Source organism: Pundamilia nyererei, unplaced genomic scaffold (assembly GCF_000239375.1).
Source record: "Pundamilia nyererei isolate P.nyererei 1_Seehausen unplaced genomic scaffold, PunNye1.0 scaffold00110, whole genome shotgun sequence".
NCBI lineage: Eukaryota > Metazoa > Chordata > Actinopteri > Cichliformes > Cichlidae > Pundamilia > Pundamilia nyererei.
In genome coordinates this window covers 1,859,544-1,870,193 of record NW_005187511.1, presented here as the reverse complement: position 1 = coordinate 1,870,193, position 10,650 = coordinate 1,859,544, and the positions used below count along the sequence as shown (strand labels likewise).

The window sequence follows — 10,650 nt, the reverse complement described above, 5'->3', positions numbered from 1 at the left end:
AACCAATATTCACCAATATCCAAATATTCAGACTTTGATGTTGTTTTTTGCAACAATCTTAGTGTGCAAAGCTGTAAACCTACACTGTAAAATCTAATTAGTTCACAGAACTCAAAAAACTATGCAAACTCGTTGCCTCAAAAAAAAATTAAGTAAAGTTTTACTTAAGATGATTAAGCTAGGGCAACTTACTCATTTTGAATACACTGTACAACCTCGTTAGTTCCCAAAAAAACTAAGTAAAGCTTACTTAAGATGACTGTTAGGACAACTTATTAATTGCAAGTATGCAGTGTTAAGAATAACTTGATATTTCTGACAGTACAAGTTTAACCACTGACAAACATTTCAAGTTCAACTAAATGAAAAACAATGTATGGTAACCTGAATATGATTAAAAATAATTAACAACACTTTTTGTAATGATGTTAAAATCAGTCCAACTTTTATTTTTCAAATGCAACAAAGTATAACAGCCAACATACTGGACACTGTTCTACTGAACAACAAACAATTTTATTGCCATCACTGTTATAATCTTACAATGAAACAAAGTCTCAGATTTAATTATTAAGAAAATAAGTTTAGGCCTACCACAAGTTTGTTTTGTACATTACTTATATAATCAAAATAAAATATATTTATTGTTCTTCACAAGTGCAGTCTCTAATTTAAACAACACATTCTTTTTGCATTCCAACATGAGCTGGAATGTTGTAATATTTTAAGGATGGCTTGTTTCCAGTCCAGGCATTACTGCCTGAATGACTATCATGGATCGAGGTGATCCAAATGTAGGTGCAGAAGAAAGTCTTTAACTTCCCTTAAGTACAGTGGCAGTGGATGTGGGTTGGAGATGCAATGAGCTTGAACCTGCAGGCAACCATCTTCACTGACCACACCATCTGTGACGGAGGACTCATCTCTCCTGGTGTCCTGCAAGAAAACAATCATATTTTTTGGAACACAAACTTAATTGCTTTCTTAAAACATTTTTTCTGCATTTTGTATAGAACAGACTCCATTTTAGACAATCTCAGACTCCCTCCTGAGATTCAATACATTCAATGTCCCACTTGTCAGTCTGGATAGCCGTGACCACCACTCGACACACAATAATGTCATGAAAGCATCATTTTAAAAAGGGCTATGCAAACATAGCCAATAACTTTCATTCTAATGATGTGCAAAATGATTTGGGAACTATTCAGACTTATAGCAAAACCACTCACTGAGTTTGCAAAACTAAAAGCACAAAAACTGCTTTGCACTCAGTTTGCAATTTTGTAACACACACTTTGCAAAACTGTAGGCACAATTCACTGCACAACACTCAATTACCAAATTTCCAACACACTCCTAGCAAAAGTATACACATGTATGGCTATCATTAACAGTAATTTGCCAACTGTCTGGCACACTTTCACATGTGAAAACTTGTTTAGATAATTAGTTCACTTTGCAATCAGCCTAAGCACTATAATACAGGTAAGCTGTGTGTGCGGAGTACAATGGAGGGAGCAGAAAGAGTGAGAAGTAGAGGAGGCCGAGGAAGAGGACGTGGAGGTGAAGAAGTAGGATGAAGAGGACGACAAGGACAAGGAGGAGCAAGAGGAAGACGAGGAGGGGGGAGAGGAAGATGAGGAGGGGGGAGAGGAAGGGTAGGAAGAGTAAGAAATAGAATTGCTGATGACATCAGAGCTACAATAGTGGACCATGTAATCAACCATGGAATGACCCTGAGGGTAGCTGGCCAACGGGTCCAGCCTAACTCGAGCCGCTACACTGTAGCAAGTATCATAAGGACTTGAAATGAGAATCGGTTAGTACAGTCACTTCGCACAAAGATTTGTAGCACTGCCATATGCCAATGAGAAACACACCAATACCATTGATGTAAAAATACTGAAATTGTTACTTTACAGAATTGCTAGATGACCAGATGCTGGGGGCAGAGGAAGCATGTTCACTGCAGACCAAGTAACCCATATAGTCATTATGGCGATTGCAAATTATCCTATACTTGGAAATAAACACTTGTGTTTGTTTTGATGTGTTTGAATAAACACCAGTACTTGAAGTTTGGATCCCTCTATGCTTATGGATCTATGACAGAAGTATGAGCTCAAACTGACATAGCCTACCTTGTGCACAGAGAAAGCAAAGGCCAGATGTGTTTTGTATTCATACCATCAGTGTGCAGTTGGCGCATTGTGTGCTTAGTAGATGATGGCTTGTGTGTACTGTTTGATACGGAAACACCATTTTTACGAAGGTGTGAGGAGTTAATCTAGCTGTGTTTGCTTTTGCAAGAGAACTACAGTGTTTTGATTATTGGGTGACAGGTTTTCTTATTTGTGTGAAGAGTTTTGCAAAATTAGCCAATAGTTACCAAAAATGTGCTTAACCAATCAGAAAAAACTGTAAAGTTCAGCCTGAATGTCACTGACAGTTGCTGATATATTGGAAAACCAAAATACTTACCTTAGTTGAAGTCTTTCTGTCCAACAGCAGGAGTGCTGGTCCCGAGCCTCAAAGACAGTAAGAAGCAAGCAGAGGGAGAAAAAGCAGAACATTTTTTAGAAGCTGATTTGATTCTTAATGGCTGTGCAATCATTATAACTTACAACACAGAAGGTCAATGTAGACCCCATACAACCAAATTAGACTAACACCATCTACTATTTTTCATTAAATTATGTGACCTTTCTCCAGTGAGCCTTGCAGTTGAGTCATTTGCATAAATTGACATAAACAAAGGGGCAAAATAATTCCAACAGAAAACAAGGACTGTGATTTTTTTTTATGTACATTAATTAATCAGCCCTGAAAGTGCTGATTTATCTTAAACGTTATTATTTTGGTGCACTGCAGAAAATGTCACTGTGTGTAGAATTAAATATATTTGATTATTATTATGTACCTTAATTAGGTAAGAAAGATTTTTTAATCACAACATAATAATAAGATGTTTACAAAAGTTTACAAATGTTTATTAAAAGCAAAGGATCTTTGCTCCTCAATGTCAACTTTGAAAATATTTCTTTTTACTTTGTAAATCTTAAATACAGCAAGATGGGCCCTAGTTTGAGGGATAAACACTCACATGTGTTACAACCTACACATGCTGACCTTGACAAATCAGTTTCTAGTCCAAAACATCAATATTAAAACAAAAGAAAGAAAGTTTAGCAATACATTTCCCAGGCCTGGAACAGCTGGATGAGGGCGTGATGTACAGCCATCATACTATAGAAAATAAACAGAGGCACAAATTAACTGATTTCAGTTAAAAATATTTGTTTTCCATCATTATGCAAAATGTAAAGTATTTCATATATGACACGTCAAAACAACTTATTTTCCATGTCGCATATAAAACAATTTTACCTGTAGTGTTGTTTTTAGTTTCAGTAGAATTTGAAAATGAAATCGGTCAGTTCCTGCCTGTGTTCAGCTCACCAAAGATGCAGTCATAGGTGATGGTACTGTAGGTGTCACTATCAGCCTGTAAATTATTTCAAACAGACGTTAGGTGGAAGGGACAGAATAGTTCCTGCAAAGTGGAACATCTATGAGTAGAAACAGAAGTTTTTGAAATATTCTTCAACTTTTGAGACTTACCATAGATTTCGAGTTATCTAAAATAGAAAACAAAACAATAAAATGGCTTAAATGACCAAATATATATAGACTATATCACTGCAGTGAAAGCAAATGAGCAACACATTTTGTCTCACCAGTGATGTTGCGTCGTTTATACGTGACAAAAAAAAGAAAGAGGGAGTTTTTCTTTAAAACCTTTCACCTTCCTCATTCTCTCCCTCACTTCTCCACAGCTGTTGCTAGAAGCCACCTCCTGTGACTGATTGGGGCCCAATCAGTCTGTCTGCATTTAGGTGGATTTGTGAAGACAATATATCTCTGAACGCCTCAAAATTCATTCGGCTGCTTCTTTCCTGTTTCACATCATCAATAAACACTAGTGTCTAAGTTCCACTGGCAGCCATGCACACCCAAGCCATCCCACTGCCTCCACTGTGTTTTATAGATGATGTAGTATGCTTTGGATCAGGAGCTGTTTCACTTCTTCTCCATACTTTTTTCTTGCCATCATTCTAGTAGAAGTTGATCTTGGTTTCATCTGTCCAAAGAATGTTTTTCCAGAACTGTGCTGGACTTTTTTTTTTTTTAGATGTTTTTAGAAAAGTCCAATCAAGCCTTCTTGATTCTTGCAGTGAACCCTCTTTGACCGCATGTTGCCTGTTCATAGCAAAATCTTCCAAATGCAAGCACGACCCCTCAAATCAGCTCCTTTTATCTGCTTAACTGATAATGATACAGCAAAGGAATAGCTCACACTTACCCATGAAATAGCCTTTGAGTCAATTATACTTTTCGTCCCTTTAAAAACAGTGTGACAGATGTTAAGGAGCTAAAAGTCTTAAACGCTTCATCCAATAAAGGCACCTGAGCTTCCATTTCAGTGGGCACGGGAATCACCCGTGCAAAACAAAGGAATTCTTGGTCAGAAATGACCTGGACTATTACTGTGAAGGCTTGAAATTTGAACAGTATGTAAGAGTTGATATGAGAGGACTGTGATGGCCAGAATGAACATAATTGAAAGCAATAATGGAAAAGAAGCTGTAGACTGGTTCTTAAGGAAGATGACCAGCTTGAAAAATAATATTACTTATGTCTTGGAATCACATTTTGTGTAGATTAAACTGCAGCTGAGATTTTTCTTACCAGTCTTCCTTTGATTAAGCACAAGAGGTAGTGTAAGCAAGAGAACATCCACCATTACGAATGATCTGATTGTCCATATCATTTTTGCAGCTTTAAGAAAGGAGTTAAATTCACATTTTAAGTTTAAAATGTTAAAACAGTAATAAAAAAAACTTATTGTGGGCATGGTGTAAGAAAAGCTCTACATTAGTTCAATTCTGTTTTTTGTTTTTTAGAGTGCACTGGTATCTTTATGATTTTATGAAGGTGTTATAAGTTGGTGTGAAGGTGGACTTTTAAATTTGAGTTAAAAAAACAAAAAACAAAAGGTGAACCTTTATTCATAAAAATAAGAAAACAATGTCCATAAATTAAAAGGGTTAAAACATACAGGCATTCAAACACGCAGCAATCAACAGTAACAAAACATTAACAATGAGGAAATAAGGTAAACTGAGGCTTTTAATATACTGAGATAACAGGAGAAATAATTGCCACGGGGCGATCGTGGCTCAAGAGTTGGGAGTTCGCCTTGTAGTCGGAAGGTTGCCGGTTCGAGCCCCAGCTTGGACAGTCTCGGTCGTTGTGTCCTTGGGCAAGATACTTCACCCATTGCCTACTGGTGGTGGTCAGAGGGCCTGGTGGCGCCAGTGTCCGGCAGCCTCGCCTCTGTCAGTGCGCCCCAGGGTGGCTGTGGCTACAATGTAGCTTACCATCACCAGTGTGTGAATGTGTGCGTGAATGGGTGGATGACTGGATATGTAAAGCGCTTTGGGGTCCTTAGGGACTAGAAAAGCGCTATATAAATACAGGCCATTTACCATAACTTATTTAGAGCTGAAGTCTTTAGAATTCAAGCCTAAAAAGTGTACTTGTTCAAACAATTAAAACCATTTCATTTTTAAAATTCTTATCTGCAGGACCATGTCCTGTTGTGACTTTCATAGTAGGAGCAGAGGTCAAAGTGCTTGCAGATGAGAGTGATCTACAAGTAGTCAGAACTAATGCATTCACAAAAAGAAAAGTCAAATCTTCAAAGTCAAAAAGCAATAAACTACAATCAACTACTACCTCAACTTTCCTCTTGGTGTGGCTATATGCACATAATGTAAAAGAAAAAGAGGAGTATGTCACTTACTTCCTATGTTGATGGAAAATATTTTACTGTGAGGACACTGATGTTGTCCTCCTTTATTGCTGTGACATGTAAAAACATGTCACTACCACCTCAGCAGTAAACTCTGCTGCCCAAGATAGGACTTCAGTTCCTGTTACATTCTGCTCACAGGAGACGGATGTATATTTGCTTCTTCTTATAACGTATGAAAAACACTTAAAAGATGATGGAGTCTGACAGTTCACTGTGACTGAGTCTGTCTCTGTGATCACAGGTGGATTCAGATGAAGGAATTGCTGAAATTTAGAGATACTAAATATAAGTTATATTAAATAGATAATAATTCCATGTGTCAAATCACCATTAACAGAATAATATATTGTTCAAGAATAGTCAGTATATAGTTGACACACTGATGACAGAAAAAAACAATAAAATAATAAATTAAAAGTCAAATGTGCAAAATCAAAATCAGTGTTTTAATGGGTAACTTTGTATGGTGATTGGTGACATGTTACTGAGTGGGGACTTCTGAAAAAAAAAAAAGAAGCAATAACATGTCACTTCAAGTGTAACAGAATAACTTTTGGCAGTTTTCTTTCTTGAAATGAGGAAATAACACTGAGGCACAGAAACAGGAGTTCAGTGTGACTGAGTCTGTCTCTGTGATCACAAGTGGAGTCACAGTCAGTTCAGGTGGCAGAATGCCTGAAATTTCATATGCACAGATTTTTATTTCTAATAGTTAGTTCCCAGTGTCAGAAATCATAAGGTGATAAGATTTTTGTAGAGAAACTGCAAAGAAAGTCTAAATAAATAGCCAACACATTGGTGACAAAAAACAAAACATGAAACTTAGAGACTGACCTTGTGCTTTAATTTCATGAAAAGAATCTGGTGAAGAACGGCAATATGAGAAAAAAGTGATGATACAGCTGTAAAATTTAATCATAACTGACATAATAACTGAATAGATTTTAAGTAATAGGAAACAATAAAAATTAGATGTGACAAAAAGTTTGACTTTAGAACATTTACTAAATAATGTCAAAGTAAAAAGCCCATAGAAACATAAAAGCTTAGAGATTGATCCCGTACTTTGTTACTGATAGTTAAAAATACAACACAGAAGCAACAATGTACGAAATTTACTGTCTAGTGTTAGCATCCTCATGTAAAAATGCAACATGCTAACAGTGATACCTAACTGATAAATCACCTGAATGGCCGACATCAAGTACCAGCTGATATAAGAAAAAGTTTAACTTATATGCAAAGGCCACCAACAGCAGCAGGAGTTCAGCCATGATGAAACCATGTGAACAGAACAGACTACTACTAACTGCTTTTACTTTTGCCTGAAATAAGTGACATTTTCAAAAGTTGCTTTCAGGAAAACCACAGGATCAGAAGTGAATCACACTAACTGGCCACAGTAAGCCATATGTTTTTCTCACTCTGTCCTGTACATGTTTTTTCATAATATTTTAGGTTAATGTGTAAAGTCTTTTTCTTCTTTTTTTTCCTTAATTCTATATATTCAGGTAAATAAATGTGTAGAAGGAACAACACTAAAAACATTCATATACAAATCAGTCTATTTCTGATTAACAATTGTTCTACTTCCTGGGAGTGGTGTGAGTGTAAACACTGCATCTGCTGAGGTTCCGTTCTTCTGAATAAAATGTGCAAAAAAGGTCTTTGTGAGAACAACTAATGAGCAATGAATAATGAGTTCCTGTTTAGCTGTTTTGTGTGTCATACCATGTTGAACATTCCTGATGCTCTTTTCACAACATCTAACGTAAAAGATAATTGTGGTCATAAATAAATTAACATTTGCATCTGCTGTCTTGTTCATCATCTTTTTGACAATAACTGTAAGAAGGCAAAGTTTCACTTCTACTTTGTGTTACGGCCGAGAGGCCAGACCAGGTGAGAGGCCTCAAGTGCAGACACAGACAGAGGCAGATGAACTCTGATGTGAGATCAACAGCCAAAACTTCTACAAAACAAATTCTGTGATCACTGCTGTTTCATTGCCAGTTTTAGACCAAGACATGTTATACTGAACGCTTAGATGTTATGTCACATAATATACCTGCGCCTTTTTTTTACCCTATTTTCCCATGTAAGCAGTTATACATTACCCAATCCAATCATAGACTAATCGTGGAATAACATACAGTTACGGCACAACTCAGCAATAAATACAGTAGATCAGAGCCTGACCTTGTACTTGCATTACGTGGAAGGACACTGTTGAAAATATATGTCAAGAACATAAATAAATCTATTAATAAGTCTGAAATAACTTTAGCAAAATATATGTTTCAAGTGTGAACTTACACGAATGTTGAGAGATCACATTAAATATTGCAAAATCTGCAGGATGTTTAACTCACACATTAGGACAGCACACCAAAGGCTCTGTTGAGAAGAAGATTCTCACGTTTCTGACGACACAGAAGGGGATGAATCATTTTGTAGCAGTTGGTCACAGGAAAACCACAAGAGGCAGGAGAAGTACTTCATCACATATTGAGGCCACAAAGCTACACATATAAAGAGCAGCTAATTAAAAGTACCTATATGTGTGTTATATATACCAGCCACCACAGGGGGGCTAAGTTAAGATTACTAAATATATGCTACAGTATCATTTCTGTTGCTTTAGCTGTTCCTCAGATGAAGGTCAATCAAGGTGCAGTGCACAAACTTGATAGTACAGTAGGGGTCTTAATTCCTAATGCTACTATGTAGCATTAGACAATATATACAATCAAGAAATTGTATATATTGTAACACAATTATTCCAGAGTTCAAATTTCAGACTATATTTTCATTTATATTAATTATAATTTCACAAATCATGTGACTGATTCAGATACCACAGTTTATAAATACACCAGTGGGCTCTGTGTCTGAAAGTCTCACTGGCCTCAAAAGATGTTGTGAAAAAGGAACTTCAGGCCGCTCGCGTGAGCATGACATGTGCTGTGCATGCCCACATTGTCCTTCTTCTGGTTATATGCATACACCCAGAAACTGCTGATAATAATGTGGAAATGAACATCAGCCTATGAGGAAAAAAACAATTAATAATATTATAATAATGTTTTGAGAAGAAAATGGTAAGTTTACCCACCAAAACTATTTAAATATGTTTAATGTTGTTATCCGCGACCCGGCCCTGGATAAGCCGAAGACGATGGATGGATGGATGTTTAATGTGTGAGGACTAGAAAAGTGGTTTACAAGACTTGTGCTGGCAAATGGTTTGAGGCTTTTAATACATTTTAGATCACTTTCACAGTTAACTGAAATTCTGAGCACTGAAAATAATATAGTTAAATTGGGCTACTGAGCCCTCAGAATAAAATAAGTAGAAAAGTTATAGATTCACATGATTGAGAATTGTTTGTGCAGACTTAGTGAAAGGAGTGTGGGAGTAAACAGAGCGAGGCCATAGACAGTAGCTCACATAGATACAGTAGATGCAACTTAAGGTGCATGAAACTGGGTGACGGTGACGGTGTGTGTGTGTGTGTGTGTGTGTGTGTGTGTGTGTGTGTGTGTGTGTGTGTGTGTGTGTGTGTGTGTGTGTTTTCTTTATCCTAGAGAAAAAGAACACGCGACAAATACTGTGGCTTGTTACCTGTGTTAGTTTATGTGTAATAACCAGGAACCAGAAATGGAAAATGAAAAACTACATATTTCTAATACATCTCACAGTGATATATCACACAAATGAATCCTAGAGCCAAAAACATACATCTCTATTTACTGAATGTAAATTTCAGATCTTCCCCCTGTTGTTTTACTTCTGTTGCCTGTGTGGATACAAAGTATCATCATCACTAAATGTTTTATGTCACATGATTATGTTACTACTACTAGGCAAACTGTAGCAGCTGTGCAGTGCAGCAACCAACTACAGTACATTATTCTTCCTGTATTTTTTCATCATCATAATCTTTGGCCTAAAATGGTCTTGTGTGCTGACCTAAAAACTGCAGCTGGTTGGTGGGCTGAGGGTCAATTGTATGTTGCCTATTTTTACAAGCCTGTGTGCAGTCACAGCACGTAACAAAAGACTAACTGCTAATGTTATTGTCACAACTCAGAGTAGTAGAGCATCATCTACACAAATTTATATACTGGAGTTGTATTATATAGATACATTCGAAGTACTAAACAGCTTTATTAAGTTGTGCAATAACAGACAGGGTACAGATAAGATTAAGGGGAGATGTATTTCATAGCCCTCAGTAAAGATAGAGATTCCTCTAGATTCCGCTTATTAAAAATACTAAAGCTGAAATCATCATCATGTCAGTTATCTTTAAATAGAAAAAAAAATCTACAACAATTCAAGCTCAAGGTTTTTTGCAAGATTGCATCTATTACCTGTCACACTTTTCTCACTTTGACATGATTTAGATCATTTTAGACATTTTACTAACAACGTCACCAAACATGTTTCACTGTGTTTCAGTGTGCATTCAGCGTGCTGTATATCGTGTCCTGTGAATCTGGTGGATCTGTTGCTTCAGAGATGGTGGCGTACACATGGTAAATGTCAGACTAGAAGAGAAGGAGTAATGACCTTTTAGTCATTAGCATTGATTAAGATGAGAAGCGGACATATTTATTACTACACCAGGTCTAACTTACATCTTCATTTTTTGTCTGCTCCAAGTTTAGTTTCTCTCCTGAAAGAGAACAACATTGAAAAATTATTTCTTTCAGTCAAGATTAAAACACACACACACACACACACACACACACACACACACACA

The 10,650-nt window shown here is 36.6% G+C and overlaps 1 protein-coding gene across 2 annotated transcripts in view; it reads right to left on the bottom strand.

The window, feature by feature from the left end:
• Positions 1-9,659: 9,659 nt before the first annotated feature.
• Positions 9,660-10,650, bottom strand: part of LOC102209579 (uncharacterized) — a 5,473-nt gene continuing 4,482 nt past the window's right edge. For both annotated transcript variants that reach the window (XM_005741482.1, XM_005741483.1), the window contains exons 11-12: positions 10,526-10,563; positions 9,660-10,435 (exon numbers count right to left, since the gene is read on the bottom strand). In XM_005741482.1, the coding sequence (XP_005741539.1) occupies positions 10,343-10,435; positions 10,526-10,563 (131 nt within the window). In that variant the 3' untranslated portion in view covers positions 9,660-10,342. The remainder of the gene's footprint in view (positions 10,436-10,525; positions 10,564-10,650) is intronic.